General features: G+C 44.7%; 1 protein-coding gene across 2 annotated transcripts in view; it reads right to left on the reverse strand.

Moving 5' to 3' along the window:
• The window catches only part of LOC124794460 (major facilitator superfamily domain-containing protein 6), a 218,786-nt gene that overhangs the window by 64,402 nt on the left and 137,358 nt on the right, over positions 1–17,026 (reverse strand). For both annotated transcript variants that reach the window (XM_047258100.1, XM_047258109.1), the window contains exon 3: positions 12,042–12,340. In XM_047258100.1, the coding sequence (XP_047114056.1) occupies positions 12,042–12,340 (299 nt within the window). The remainder of the gene's footprint in view (positions 1–12,041; positions 12,341–17,026) is intronic.

The following is a 17,026-nucleotide window of genomic DNA, read 5'->3' on the forward strand; positions in this document are numbered from 1 at the left end:
CTCCAGCCTAAAAGTTTAGGGTGGAGTCAAATTACAACACAAAACTAATTAAAAGATACAGCTCAAAAGAGGGTGATGTTAAAAAAATTTAAATTGACCTATAAATGCCGCTTGCACGAATAAAACTTAAAACCCGATCTGCCATAGAGACATTGCCACCTAAAAGAGAGGATAAATCACCCAGGAGATTAAAATCACGCCTGAGAGCAGTTAAAAGAGGACATTCCAACAATATATGGGCCACCGTCATGTTCGCACCACAGCGACAATGAGGGGTGTCCTCTCGACGCAGCAGATGACCATGCGTCAGCCAAGAGTGACCAATGCAGAGCCTACACAGAACAACAGAATCCCTGCGAGAGGCCCGCATGGAGGAACCCCACACAGTCATGGTCGCCTTTACCTGCCGCAGCTTGTTGGGTGCAGAAAGAGTGCGCCATTCGTCTCCCCACATCCCAAAGACCCGACGGTGCAAAACCGTTCGGAGATCAGTTGCCGGGAGGCCGATCTCCAACGGCAGTTTGCGGGTAGCTTCTTTGGCTAACTTGTCGGCGAGTTCATTTCCCGCTATCCCAACGTGTCCCGGGGTCCATATGAACGCCACCGAACGACCACGCTGTTCAAGAGCGTGAATGGACCCCTGGATGGCACCAACAATGAGATGGCATGGGTAGCACTGGTCAAGAGCCTGCAGACTACTGAGCGAGTCACTGCAAATGATGAAGGACTCTCCAGTGCTGGTACGAATATGCTCAAGAGCACGAAAAATGGCTGTCAGTTCTGCGGTGTAAACACTGCAGCCTTCCGGCAAGGAGCGCTGGTCGACATAGTCCACATGAGCATAAGCGTACCCCACACGGCCATCAATCATCGAGCCATCGGTATAGATAACCTCCGAGGCATGGTATGCGCTTAGGAGAGCAAGGAATTGGCAGCGCAAGACTGCAGGAGGAACTGAATCTTTTGGCCATCGGGAAAGTTCCAGCTGAAGCTGCGGCCGACGAATACACCAAGGTGGTGTATGTAGGCGGACCTGGAAAGCAGATGGAAGTGGCAAACACTCGAGTTCATTAAGGAGCGACCAAACACAGATCCCAATTGTATGGCCTGATCGCGGCCGCCGGTGTGGGATATGGACTGCCGCATTTTCGAAAAGGAGACGATAGTTAGGGTGACGGGGCGAACAATGGATGTGGGCAGCATAGTTGGCTAACAGTTGTTGACGCCGAATATGAAGTGGAGGAACCCCAGCCTCAGCAAGGAGGCTATGAACAGGACTGGTGCAGAATGCTCCTGTCGCCTGTCGAACCCCACAGTGGTGAACGGGATCCAGCAGTTGCAACGCTGAGGGTGATGCTGAGCCATATGCCACACTCCCATAATCCAGTTGGGACAGCACAAGGGCTTCGTAGAGCTGCAGCAGCGTGTGAAGATCTGCACCCCAAGTTGTGTTGCTCAGACAGTGGAGGGCATTCAGATGCTGCCAGCACTGACGCTTGAGCTGACGAATATGTGGAAGCCAAGTAAGCCGGGCATCGAACAGCAATCCCAGAAAACGGTAAGTGTCAACAACCCTGAGCATGGCATCCTGAAGATAGAGCTCAGGGTGGGGATGGGCAGTTCGACGCCAACAAAAGTGCATAACACAAGTCTTCGCAGGAGAAAATTGAAAGCCATGGGCTAGGACCCACACCTGCGCCTTGCGTATGGCTCCCTGCAACCGACGTTCTGCAACACCAATGGTGGAGGAGCTGAAAAAGATGCAGAAATCGTCAGCATATAACGTGGCTGAGACAGACGACCCTACTGCTGCTGCAAGGCCATTAATGGCCACAAGGAAAAGGGGCATGCTCAATACAGAGCCCTGTGGAACGCCGTTCTCCTGGATATGAAGTGAACTATGGGATGTGCCAATTAAAACGCGGAATGTCCAAACAGATAAAAAATTCTGAATAAAAATGGGGAGAAAGCCCCGGAGACCCCACCCATGCAACGTGGCGAGAATATGGTGCCGCCACGTCGTGTCATATGCTCTGGAGAGATCGAAAAAGAATGAGACGAGGTGTTGGCGCCTGGAAAAAGCAGTGCGGATTGCAGACTCAAGGAAGACCAAAGTATCGGCGGTGGAAGGGCCCTGACGGAAGCCGCTCTGGCACGGAGCCAGAAGACCCCGAGACTCGAGCAGCCAACACAGCCATCGACTCACCATGTGTTCCAGTAGCTTGCACAGAGTGTTTGTCAAGCTGATGGGCCGATAGCTATCCACATTAAGTGGGTCCTTACCAGGCTTCAGCACTGGGACGATGGTACTCTCTCGCCACTGCGACGGAAAGACACCATCGCCCCATATGCGATTGAAGATGGCAAGAACACACCGCTGACAGTCCAGGGACAGGTGTTTGAGCATCTGATTGTGGATGCCATCTGGCCCAGAGGCTGTATCAGGGCACTGTGCCAGGGCACTTTGGAGTTCCCACAAACTAAATGGGGTGTTATATGCCTCAGGGTGGCGAGAAGCAAAAGAAAGCCGTTTGCATTCCTCATGGCGTTTTAGCGCGCGAAATGCGGGCGGGTAATTCCCCGACGCAGAGGCCCGAACATAGTGCTGTGCGAAATGCTCGGCGATTGCATCGGCATCGGTGGATAGCGCCCCATTGATGGTAAGCCCTGTGACACCTGTAGAGTGCTGCAATCCAAAGATGCGCTGGAATCTTCATCCACACCTGGGAGGGTGAAGTACGGGAACCAATGGTGGAAACGTACCTCTCCCAGCACTCCTGTTTCCGCCTCTTGATGAGCCGCCGTGCCTGAGCACAGAGACGTTTGAAGAAAATGAGGTTCTCCAAAGACGGGTGCCACTTATGTCGCTGAAGAGCCTGCCGACGTTCTTTAATGGCTTCAGCGACCTCCAGAGACCACCAAGGCACTGACTTTCACCGGGGGCACCCTAACGAATGAGGAAGGGTACGTTCCACAGCGGAAACAATCGCTGCAGTCAGTGTCTCAACCGCCACATCGATGGTACCGTGGGGGAGAGATTCAAAAGTGGCAGCAGAGGAGAACGTTTCCCAGTTTGCCTTGCTAAATGCCCATCTAGGCAGGCGTTCATGGGATCGACGCTGGGGTAGTGAAAGGAAGATGGGAAAATGGTCACTACCACACAAGTCGTCATGGACTCTCCAGTGGACCAATGGTACAAGCCCTGGGCTGCACAACGACAGATCTATGGCCGAGAACGTGCCATGCGCCACACTGAAATGCGTGGCAGCGCCAGTGTTTAAGATGCAGAGGTTGAGTTGGGAGATTAGATTCTCGACATCTCTGCCTCGGCCAGTAATCTTTGAACCACCCCACAGGGGATTGTGGGCGTTAAAATCTCCAAGGAGAAGAAAAGGTGTGGGAAGTTGGGCAACAAGTGCACCCAATTCGGTCAGGGAGACTGTACCACCTGGAGGGAGATAGACACTGCAGACGGTTATGTCCTGGGTAGTCCTTACGCGGACAGCCACAGCTTCCAATGATGTTTGAAGGTGCACAGGAGCACTATATACAGAGGTAAGGACATACACACAGGCTCCACCTGACACACTATTGTATGTGCTACGGTTGCAGTAATAACCCCTGTATCCACGGAGGACAGGGGTCCGCATTGCCGGGAACCAGGTTTCCTGGAGGGCAATGCATAAAGCAGGTGTCATGCTTAGAAGCTGACGTAGCTCAGGTAGATGGCTAAAATAACCGCCACAGTTCCACTGGAGGATTGTACAAAGCGTGTCCTGTAGGGGCATTCAGGCACTGAAAAGGCAAATTACTTCGCAGGGTCACATGCTGCCACCGACTGAGTGACGGACGTCGCTACGGCCATCGTTTCTGAGGAGACGGCGAGATCCAGGTCATCAGGGGACGCAAAGAGCTCGACCTCATCCTCAGAGGCTGAGCTGACAGGAAGTGTTGGTGCGGGAACCACTGGGTCCTTATCCTTCTTGGAGAGCTTCCTCTTCTCTCTCTTGTCTTTGGGAGGAGGGTTGGCATGCTGGGAGGGTTTTCATGATGCATTATCAGGAACAGAGGAAGTGCGTGAAGCCCTTCGACCAGCAGCTGGTGGCTTCTTCAGCCACTGGCTAGTGTCTTGTGAGACACTGGGGAAGTCCTTGGAAGGGACTCCCCCAAGGGATCCCTTCCGAACAAGTGAGGCCAGAGGAGGCTGTTGCGTCTCCAGCTGAGCAGCCGGAGAGAGCTGTCGCTTCCCCGTCTGAGGAGCCGGAGAGGGCTGTCGCCGCTCCGGCTGAGAGGTGGGGACTGACGTCCCCGGTTGCTTGGGGCGCACTGCTCCCAAACTGGGTGTTTTGGGAGCAGTGGAAGAGATAGTGGCCTGTCCCAGCGGTGGGGCAGACGTTACTTGATTTCTCTGTGGGCCAACGGAGAAGGGAGTCTGTGCAGGAGCTGGTGGCAGCAGTGTGACGGTAGCATAACTCCTCAACATAGGTGTGGGGTTGAGTCGTTCTAGCTTCTTCTTTGCCTCTTGGTAAGTCGAACGGTCCAAGGTCTTAATTTCTTGTATCTTCCGCTCTCGTTGATAGGCTGCACAGTCTGGTGAGCAGGGAGAATGATGCTCCCCACAGTTAACGCAGGTGGGAGGCGGAGCACATGGAGCATTAGGATGCGGAGGTCATCCACAATCACGACACTTGGGGCTGGCAGTGCACCTGGAGGACATGTGTCCGAATTTCCAGCACTGGAAGCATCGCATAGGCAGCGGGACATAGGGCTTGACATTGCACCGGTAGATCAAGACCTTGACTTTCTCAGGCAAGCAGTTGCCCTCAAAGGCCAGGATGAAAGCACTGGTAGCGACCCTATTATTCTTCGGCCCCCTAAAGACACGACGGACAAAGTGTGCACCTCGTCGTGCCAAGTTCTCACGTAGCTGATCATCAGACTGTAGCAGAAGATCTTTATGAAAAATAATCCCCTAGACCAAATTTAAGGACTTATGGGAAGTGACAGTAACGGGGATGTCACTGAGCTTCTCACAGGCGAGTAATGCCTGCGACTGTGCAGATGAAGCTGCTTGTATCAGAATGGCCCCGCTCCTCAGTTTGGAAAGAGACGCCACTTCCCCAAACTTATCTTCGAGATTGTGCACAAAGAAAAGAGGCTTAGTCCCCAAAAACGAATCCCCATCAGTTCTGCTGCATACAAGGTATCGTGGCGAATACAGCTCCTGTCTGTCTGCAGCCCTACGTTCCTCCCATGGTGTGGCTAGGGAAGGGAACGATTTCGGGTTATGTGTCAGAGCGTTAAATTCCACCTTACCACACTTAGAGACGTTGGCGGTCGGGCGACCACCAGATTGAGATTTCACCCGCTTCATTGCGGGGCATCCGCCCCGATGCCACCCACTCCGACCAGGGGCTCTCCCCACGGGCGCCACCCAGCCACAGCAAAGGCCACCTGGCAGGATGGCCGTTGCCGGGAGTCCCAATGCCCCAGAGAGACGGGCATCTACTCCTTGGCTTACGTGGGGAGGTGTCAGCTCAGGCATCGGCAGTACGATCCCTGTGTTGTCAGGGGGCTACAACCTAGAGGGTACATGACGACCCCACCACAACGGGCTGGCTACCGTGCTGGATTTTGGGTGTCATGGGTAGTCCATAGTGATCGTGGGTGCAGATGGTGACGCATGAAGGGCGTAACTTACACAATCCATCAGGTGTGAATGCCCAAAATGAAGGATGGAGGGTGCAGTTACGACGCCAAGACGATAAAGAGTGCCAAGGTCTTAGGGCACAGAGGACTGATGTTGCACCACGTAAGGTGTCCTTCCCCAAAAGGCTCGCACTTCTGTTGAATTTGGAAAAATGGAGGTCAAACCCCAATGGGGACCATCACATTAAAGGCCGAAACAGTTGAGACTCCTTTTAGTCACCTCTTACGACAGGCAGGAATACCGCAGGCCTATTCTAACCCCCGAATCTGCAGGGGGAGACTTGTTCAGCTGGCATTTGATTTTCACACCTTAGATCTGTTGCGCATCCAGAATTTCCTCAGCCAAATGTGTACTTTAAAGCAAACAACATTGGGAAACTTACTTTTTGGATGTGCCCCATACAATAGATACCTTGACCAAAAAGCTGTGCTCAGTACCTATAAAAAAGCACAGGTTGCTCTTGTTTACAAGAAAATTTATACAGAAGTGACCCACAAAATTACTATTCAGTATCACTGACGTCCACTTGTTGCAGAATCTTAGAACATTTTCATCTCAAATGTAATATGTTACCTTGAACAGAATGACCTCCTCCATGTCACCCAGCAGGCATTATGGGAACATTAACCATGTGAAACACACTTCATACTTTTCTCACATGACATACTGGGTGCCACAGATAAAGGTAGTCGTGTAGGTGCAAGTATTTATTGACTTCCAAAAATCAATTAATTCAGTGGCACACCAATGCTTATTAACAGAAGTTTGATTACATGGGGTATAAGACAAAATTTGTGAATGGACTAAGGATTTCCTGGTAGGAAGGCTACAGCATATCATCTTGGATGGTGAATTATTGACAGTTGAAGGCAACTTCAGATGTGCCCCAGGAACATGTGTTGGTACTCTTGTTATTAATGACCTGGCAGACAATATCATACATTAATAATCTCAGACTTTTTACAGTTATCTGTAATGAAGTGCTGCCTGAAAAAAGCTCTACAAATATTCAATCAATTATTGACAAAATAATTAATTGGATAGATAAAACATCTACTCACCAAGCAGGCAGAACACACACATAGCTTTTGGACCAACTGGCTCTGAAAGCTTGCCTAATTACAACTGTCTTATATACATGTGTTCTACCACTGCTTGGTGAGTAGATTTTTTGTCTATCACATTAAATTATTCCACAAATATTCAGTCAGATCTTGGTAAGATTTGAAAGTGGTGTAAAGAGTGACAACCTGCTTTAAATGTTCATGAATGTAAAATTGCATACTACACAAAATGCAAAAACATCAAGCCTATGACTACAACACCAATGAGCCCCAATTGGAATCAGCCAGCCTATACAAATAACTGTGAGTAACAATTTGTATGGTTATGAAAAAGAATGACCATGTGGGCTCAGTTATAGTAGGCAGTACACTTTAGTTGGAAAAAAAATGCAAATGCAATCAGTCTACAAAGAATATTGTTACAAAACTTCCATGTAACCCATTCTAGAATATTTATAAATTGTATGGATTGAGTACCAAATAAGACTAATAGTGATACTCATTGTACACAAATATGGGAATTCTGAATGGTGACAGCATTGTTCGGTCAAAGGGAGAGTGACACAAAAATAGTGAAAAACCTGAAGTGGGCAGACACACGAAAATTCAAGTCATTAAAGTAACTTGTTTGGTGTTCAGATAAATACTGCACTAACCATGAATGCTGTACTCAGGCATGGGATGAGTTAGTTGCTGTTCCTGAGCAGCAGAAAATCTCTGATTGCTATCAAGCAATGGAAAGCTGCTTCGAATGTATATGTTGGGTGAATTTCTGACAGTCATGCACCAAAGGTACCAAGGTACTTTCCTCTCTCATGGATATTGTCTCCTCTACATGAAGTACAGAATCTTTCAACATTATTCCAGCTGACTGAGTGGCATGTCAGTGGAGGTCTAGTGGCCATGTGGAGTAGAGTTAGGCATGAGGGAGAAATCAGGTTACTACGAGTACATCAACCCCCCCAAACCAATAAGTTTGAAACAAACTGACTCAGTGAGAGAAACTTTACCCCTTGTGAAGCCTGCTGTGTCTCATGTATGGGCTAGCAAGTGCAGTAGGTTAGACATGTCAATCATTGGCAGTTCAAGTGTTTTGAATAATGATACCCCTTAAGGAAACGGCAGCAAGGAACAGGGGGAATCAATTTCGCTCTCCATTTGTGTATCTGGTGGCCTCATTCAATATGCTGAAGAGGCTGTTCTGGCTGTTGCTGAGGGAACAAGGTACAAACAACTGTAGATTGTGGCACACATTGAAACAAACAATGCCTGTTGTCTCTGATGTCAAACTTTGTTCATTCTAGTGACTGTCAGAGACAGTTGAGAAGAACAACTTTGCTCATGAAATTTCAACAAAGCTCACAGTCATCAATATTATCCTCAGAGTTGACAGGACTCTATGGTTCGGAGCCAAGTAGAAGACTCAAACAAGGGATTTTGGAAGTTCTATGACAAGCTAAGCTATGACCTTTTGGACTTGAGAACAGTAGGCTCCATCTAATTGGGTCAAAGGAACAGTGCATACAGTAGGCTGCCACCAAGGTGGTCGAGCTTCTATGAAATGCACACAAGAGCCGTTTTCTTTTGATTTGGTGATTTTCTATCCAGCCCAGACATGATAACTATAAAAGACCCAAATAAATCCTCCCAATCCTTCTCATATGAATCAATTAAAAGCCCAGTGATCAACTGCCAAAGCATTCACAATGGAGTCCCAGAGTCTGAAGCAGCCAGAGACAGCTGTGGAGCTCAAATCTTAAATTGCAGCAATGAGATTTTTGGGATAATATAAATATATATCAAAAAGATAGATTGATGTGAAATGGGGGTGGTGCATTTGTCACACTTTACAAGAAACTCAAATCCACCAATATAGAAATTGAGGCAGCATGTGAGAATCTTCCGGCCAGATTCAGCATCACAAGTGGGCATTAACTTTTAACCGGGTCTCTCTCTTGGCTGTGAAGTCATACACAAAGGCTCCTCACATTATGAAACCAGGAGTAACACTGCAGTGGCTCTCCAGAACATTAGGACTTATTCCCAGAACATTGCCACACTCACCAAAAATGGTCATCTACAGCAGTGCATATCAGAGACTGATCACTGAACACAATGCAGTGCCATTCACCAGCAGTCCATGCTTACCAGTAATGGCACCACTCCAAATGCAATCATTTGTGTCATGGTGTTAATGTCAGCTTACACATGGGATGGTAACACTCTAGTCTGGATACTGCTAGTCTCTGATATGGTGCAGGATGACATAGAATCTTGTTGGGAGCCCATTATTTGTTCTCAGATGGAATGCACTAATGTGAAGAGGTTACAATGTGCTTGGTGCACAATAAGGCAACCCTCCCTTGTGGTGGTCAGATGTGGACTACTGGAAGCTAGACATTGAGTATGCCTGTCCTCATCTTCCCATGGGGGTCCAACATCAGGCAACTGTCATATCTGAATACCCCACAGATCTAGATATTGTATGAATCAATCAGCTAGCCAGATGTAGACCCACAAACAAGCCCCTTTCAAGCTGCCACGTGCTGATAATGCTATCTCACACAAGTATGTGGCACCTCTGTGCCCTTCACAGTAATCATTCAACATCTGGTGCTGGTCACAGCACTTTTACAAGGTGGAATCCAAAATTTCTGGCACTGGTGCTGCCATCTGGAAAGTAGGAGTAGTAGATATTTGCACCATTAAGTGGCGAGAGCTGCATATCTGATGAGTCAGTGTGTGGAGTGGCATTCAGCTGGGAGGATGTGTTGCGTGTCCACAGTGATTTCCATAATACTCTCTTTCGCATGCGGCGATTTTACGACGGATTCACAAACAGAACAGAACAGCATGTGTGTATCAAATTCTTTGTGAATTTTGGGAAAAGTGCTACGGAGGCCCTTGCAATGATTCGACAAATGTTTGGGGGACAGAACATGAGCCACACATGTGTGTTTGAGTGGCTCTCCAAGATCCAAAAAAGTGAGACAGGTGAAGAGCAAAGAGAAGAGCATGGTCATCGTTTTCTTTGTGTACAAAGAATTCGTCCCAACCAAATAGTGAATTCTGCATACTACTGTGATGTTTTGCGACGGCTCCATGAAAACGTGTGGCAGTGACGGCCCGAACTTTGGCATCAAGGGAACTGGCTGCTGCCTCAAAACAACGCACCCTGTCACAAATGTTGCTCACCATGACACTTTTGGCAAAAAATAACATCGCGGTTGTACCCCACCCAGATTTGGCACCTTGTGTCTTTGTGCTGTTCCCAAAACTGAAAATCAAATTAAAAGGCCATCAGTTCGACACTCTAGAGAGGATTCAAGAAGTATCGCTGGCGATGATAAACACCCTCAAAGAGCAGGACTTCCAGAAAATGTTTGACCAGTGGCATAAGCGTTGGACCAGTGCATATGTGGAGGTTATGGTGACCATTAGTCCAAAGGTAAGGTTTTCAACAGATGCAGCACCAGTCCTGAAAATTTTGGATACCACCTCGTATATCCTACAAGCCCATTAACAACACTAAATACGAACAACAACACACACTGGTGGCCGTGCTACCTGTCCCACCTGCTGATGGTGTGTATGTGTACGAGGCTACAGTGACATCCAACCATGTCTTCTGGATGATTCACTTTTTTTTTTTTTTTTTTTTTTTTTTTTTTTTTTGCCAGGCAGTGTAATTTAGGAGTAAAGGCAACCAACAACTACTGAACAGGCAAGGTAGTGATACTTTGACAGATCACACTTTTATATGTCAGTTTCATCAGCACTGGAATTTTGCCTCTTATGTATAAATACTGGACAGCCTTTTCTGTCTCCTTGTAGTTTTATAGAAATATTTCTTGGTACTGTTATGAGCTAACTTCCATTTGAAAATTCTTACTTGAAGGGATTGTTCCCTTACACAATCCCAGGTCAGTGTCAGGAGGAAGAGACAAGGTGACAATCAGTTCTTTGACCAGTCCTTACCAAATGTGTGTTACTTCATTGTTTCCAATTTACTTTTAATTGAATTTTACTAGAAATGAACAGAAGAACATTAAGTACTCCAGCTTCCGCTGTTTGATGTCTAGGGAGCCAAGAATAAACAAACTGTGTGAATATGTGCACAAGGTTAAGCATGTTAGTTCTCTCATATTTATCCGTATGCTTAGTAGATGTGTTGTTTTTTATGCTGCCAACAGGTACAGAATAAGTATTCGCCACTTGTTGTTGTTGTTGTTGTTGTTGTTGTTGTTGTGGTGGTGGTGGTGGTGGTGGTGGTGGTGGTGGTGAGTCTGAAGACTGATTTCATGCAGCTCTCCAGGCTACATATCCTGTACAATCCTTTTCATATGTGCTTAACTACCACAGTGTACACCCATTTGAACCTTCTTACAGAAGGTCTCACTCTAGACTTCTTACCCCTCATTCAACTTTCGACAATCACTTGATATCTCAGGGAATGTCTGCTCAACCAGTCCCTTCTTTTGGTCGAATTGTAACACCCCCCCCCCCCCCCCCCCCAATCCCAAATCCATTCAGTACTGCCGGCATTTGTTAATCAATCCAGACATCTAATCTTCATCATTCTTCTGGAGCACCACATTTCAAGAGCTTCTGTTCTCTTCTTGTCAAAACTGCTTATAGTTAACGTTTCACTTCTATACAAGGGTACACTGTAAACAAATATTTTCAGAATATCTTCCACACACTTAAATTCATATTAAATATTAACAAATACCTCTTTTTCAGAAGTATTTTTCTTGCTAAAAATGTAATCTGTATTTCATATACGCTCTTCTTCAGCCATCATAAATTATTTTGGTTCCCAAATAGCAAAACTCAGTCACTTTTAGGGTTTCATTTCCTTCTGTAATTCCTTCGGCATTTCTGGATTTAATTACACTCCATTCAATTACTCTTATTTTAATTTTGTTGATGTTCATCTTACAATTATTATCCATTCTGTTCAAATGTTCTTCCAAGTCCTTTTCCATCTCTGCCAGAATTACAATCTCCTCAGAAAATCTTGCTTAGCTCCACAAAATCAGGTGTAAATATTATTATAGTAACTTTTATAAAAACTGAAATTCACTTAAACCACTGAAAAAATGTAGAAGTCCTTTTTATAATGTCACAACACTTTTACATTACCGTCTTTACATTTCAAAAGAGAAAGAAAGTAGCTTACTATTCAAAAATGAGTTTATTTTGCTGTTAGATAATGGCCTAACTAGGCTTAAAAAAAGAAACTAAGTATGTATCTGTGAACTTACCATCTTCGTGCATTCATCAATCAAGCTGGTGTTAATAGCATTCAGTCTATATTCAGCAAGGAAGGGCACCTTGGGCTGAGGTACAAAGTACAGTGACACAAGAGACACATTCATGGAGCAGATGAGCAGCATGAAAACCAGCTTCCTCTGGCTTCTAAAGTAGTCTGCCACAAAGCCAAAAACAGGTTTCGCAAGCAGGAACAAGATGGGCAAGATTGCGTTAATCCCTCCAATGACGACTTCTGAGACACCCAGCTGCTTGCCAAATACATTCAGCTGGTGCAATATGGGTCCCAGGGCTGCAATGTAAGTTATAAAAATTGTTCACATGCATTATTAAATGGCAAATGCATTAAAAGTAATGTACTCAATATACTGCAATGAATCTTTTTGGCCTACATGCTCTTTGCAGGAGCTCGTCAATTTGATCAGCTATATTGTGTGTTCCCCAGAAACACTTTGCAACTCAAGCCACTTTGTATTTAAATACATATTAAAAATAATACATATACGATCTTATCAGGACAGTATCTCAGGGGGGTACATCAGATGACTCCGTCTTAAAAAAGAAACCACTAATATTTTAGTAATTTCTTTAGCTTAGCAACATTGGTAGCATTCCTACATTATTTTTAAATAAAATCAGGATCTTTTCAAATTATTGAACAAAAATTCCAGGTCAAGGAAGTGAAAGCCATGACATGATTGAATTTTCTTCATCCACACATACTAACATTACTTATTTACAGAGACAAAATAAGCAGGTTAAAAATATTACTGGGCATATGAATTATATGTCAACACAATTATGACAAGTTTTGAACTGAAATTAACAGCGTAGGTTCAGGACAAATATCGTGTGAACTTGTCATGGCCTGCACCTGACTAGGAGGGGGAAGGACAGAGCTGAGCATGTTGCAGGAATTGTAAGGACAACACAGGTGCACAAGACAAAATCCCTGTGATGACCGGAGTCATGTGGGCACATTTTTTAGATCACAATTAGCTTATAGACAGACAGTCTTGAAAGAAATTGAAACAGAACGGGACCAAAATATATGTAACAGTTTCCAGGAAGACAAAATTAATTTGCTTCACCAGAACATTACAGGGTTGAAAAATAAGATAGACGAGCTTCTTGTATGCCTAGAAGATGTGTGAAATTCTTAAGAGATGGATGGTCTGTACCTCTTTGAACATCATGTAAGCACAGAGACAGAGAGGTTAAAAATCAGGGATTGCAGATTAGAGTTAACATGGAAAAACAAAAGTTGAAAATTATGTAAAAGTTGGGCACTAAATCAAAAGTTTTTTATATCATGACATGATATGATTCTCAAAAAACTTTCATGTCAAAAAGTTTTCTTGCAGATCAGAACTTAGAAGCAAGTTGTTATTGCAGATAACTTCTCTGGTAATTATAACAGTCTACAGATCCCCTCTAGGAAACTTTCAGCTATTAATGAGAAATCAAGATGCATTACTGAGCTACCTGTTAGACAAGAAGAATCTGTAGTTTGCCAAGCTTTCGGTGTAGATTATTTTAAAAGACATGCACAGGAAAAATGAAGTGAAATCTTTATTTAGGTATTTCAATCTAATTTCAGTAGCCAATTTTCCAGCTCTTATCAGCAAGATAGCAAGACTCTGCCAGATAACATTTTTAATGGCAGTATGCACAATTAATGGAAATAAACAGTATAGCATGCGACAGCCCAGATGCAAGTTCTTGCAAAACAGTGAAGTTTAATAATGAGAAAACATACAATATTTTAAGAGAAAGTTATATACAAATTCAGTTTATTCCTTAGCAAAATCATGTCAACAACTGAAAGTCACTTTCCTAAACTGTTGTCCATAAAATCCAACAAAAAACAAGTAACCCATGGATAACAAAGGGATTAATCAGATTGTATTCCATTTGAATTACAGTGACTGATGTAACTCAAAAAGGTATGAAGCCAGCAGTCAGTCATGATTCAATCCGTACTTTATTGAAGATCTAGTTTTCAGCTACAGTAAAGATATTATCAGTGCTGGAAAATGTAAGACATACAAAGGAGTCGGACACAGAGCAGCCATACACAGGATGGCATGTAATGATATGTCAAAGTTATTCAGACTTGCAGACCTCATACTAAATGATGTCTGTATGAAATGAGTCATGTATGGAATTAAAATCTCATAAAAGAGGAAAAGGGAAAGTTACATAAAAGGTCAGTATAAGTCAAGATCTGACATCAGTTGTATTCCACAAAAAAATTACTTTAATATTTTAAGAAAAGACATTAAAATGTCTTGGATATTTGCATTCTGACAGAAATTATTAATGGAGATACTAAGATTAAAATTATATAGTATATTGTCAAACAGGAGACAGGATAACCAGTCATTGTACAAGATATGTATAATTTGTGGTTTTAATCCACAGGCATGTAGGTTCCTCTTCAAAGAGTCAGACATTTTAACTGCACTGTCACAATACATACACTCACTAATTAAATTTGTCATAAATCATCCCCCACAATTTGTAAAGAACAGTTGTCCATGTTTATGACACTAGAGGCATAAATGATCCATTACAAAATCTGTCCGTGTCTCAGAAAGGTGTTCAACCTACAGCAACAAAAATCTTTGATAATTTACCCAACACTGGTACCATGGTACTATAACAAAAAACGTCTGACAGGTAGCAAAGCAAGTTTTTAAAATTCAACCTAAAATCATTTCCCCCAGACAACTCCGCCTGTTCGACAGACGTATTTAAGAACTGGTAGCCTGTGGGGGGGGAAAAAAAAACTATACTTCTTTTTATGTCTAGTTGCTTGAGTGGGACTAAAAAATAAAGTGTTCATTAATGTTAACTGATAATTATTGAAATCAATTATGCGCTTCTTCAAGACTGTTGATAAGTTGTTCCACACTGAATAGTGCATTACATATGTGGTAACTGTTTTAGTTTGAGCGCATGAAAACTTCTGCTTAAATAGCATTTCAATCATGTCAAAGGTGCAGTTCATCAGCCTAGAACACTGGTTATACATAACAGTGTGCTACAGAAATGTAGCTAACTGCAAGTTATTTTTCCATATCTGTAGGCCCCAACTGTTTTCATTTACATATTACTATAATCAGAATGTTTAAAGTTCTAAAGAGAAAATTCATAACTTTGGCTTCACATCATTGTAATTGTGTCCAATGACAAACTTCACACGGCGGACCATATGGCGAACATTCTCACACCGCTCTTTATGTAGTCTATTTTGTTTGTTTGCTTTGTTTTTCTTTAGGACACAAAATACAACTGGAGTCATACGTGCCCAAGACAAAACTATAGATCATGAAGAAAGAGAGGAGTTAAAATGACTATACATCAGTCTCAATTGACTAAAGATGGCTAAAAACAGGCATGTGGAGAAAGGGCTAAGAAAGACCTTGCAGAAACAGAGGTCGAAAAACTAAAAATTAAATAGCCTTCACCATATTGCTTTCACGTATAAAAAGTAAAACATGGTCAACAGCCCACACATCATTTACTAAAATGGCTGATAACTCAGATGGAAAACCGAAGCAGGAACATAAATGGTTAAAAAATGGGCATTCCATCAGGAAATGACAGACAGTTAAACCTTGGGAGCAATGTGTACAAAGTGGTGGGGTAGCGCCACTATCAAATGACAGTGGCTAAAAAGACAGCGCCCAATACCCAGCCTAATTAAAATGACCTCCTCCCAGCAGGAGGGTCAATAGGATGTCGTCCAAGCCTCAGAGAGGCTTAATAAGCCGGAGCTTATTCCCGTGAAGGGAGGACCATTGGCGATGCCAAAGGGACACCACCTCCTGACAGACAGCAACACAGAGATTACTAGAGGGAATACAGGAACTAGCAGGCTAAGGTATGAGGACTGCAGCAGTGTCAGCAGCCTTGTTTCCTGGTGGACCGACATGACAAGGAACCCACATGAACATCACAGTGGCTCCACCAAGGGTGAGCAAGTGACAGTTTTCCTGGACCTGCTGCACTAAGGAGTGGGTGATGTACAGCGCTCATAGACGTTGAAGGGTGCTGAGTGAATCCCAGCAGAGGACACAAAGCTTGGCTGTAAATACTGAGCAGTGTGCCAGAAGCCAATATTGGAAGACAAGGGTGCCAATGACGAAGGCACACCCGACCCCACCGTTAGTCCGAGAGCCATCATCAGTGGATACAGAGGTAATATCACAAAGATCCATGCAAAGGTCATGAAACTGAAGGTATAGAGTGAGGCTGGAGTAGTGTCCTTAGGAAGACCAAGGTTAGCATGGGCTGCTTCACGAAGCCAAGGTGGTGAAGGGTTCACACCCACTGGGAAAGTTGCATCTGTACCTTTCTGAATAATAAACGGATTTACCGTAGTGAGGGACTGACTGTCTTCAGTATGTGAAATCATGAGGAACTGTGGTGGGCCGGCCGGAGTGGCCGAGCAGTTCTAGGCGCTACAGTCTGGAACAGCGCGACCGCTACGGTCGCAGGTTCGAATCTTGCCTCGGGCATGGATGTATGTGATGTCCTTAGATTAGTTAGGTTTAAGTAGTTCTAAGTTCTAGGGGACTGATGACCTCAGAAGTTAAGTCCCATAGTGCTCAGAGCCATTTGAACCATTTTGAGCTGTGGTGCACCAGGGAGAGTCTTTGAATTGGGAGCTTAATTCCGTTTATGTTTGGTAGACGTGGATTGTGAAGACTATGATTGGCTCATTGCGAGAAAATTCCTCGTGACTGCCAGCATCCGTGATGGCGTGCTTCTTCCAACTGGGCGCCCCCCTCTCCTCCCCTCCCCTCCCCTCCCCTCCCCTCCCCTCCCCTCCCCTCCCCTCCCCCACCCTGAGAGGTTGGCTTACCTGCCTTAGGTGACTGTTCACACCTCAAGTCACACTTCCCGAACACCTGACAGTGGGACCAATCGGCAATTTGGGAAGGTAACAGTTCAGCCAATCACCCCTCCC

Source organism: Schistocerca piceifrons, chromosome 1 (assembly GCF_021461385.2).
Source record: "Schistocerca piceifrons isolate TAMUIC-IGC-003096 chromosome 1, iqSchPice1.1, whole genome shotgun sequence".
NCBI classification, from domain to species: domain Eukaryota; kingdom Metazoa; phylum Arthropoda; class Insecta; order Orthoptera; family Acrididae; genus Schistocerca; species Schistocerca piceifrons.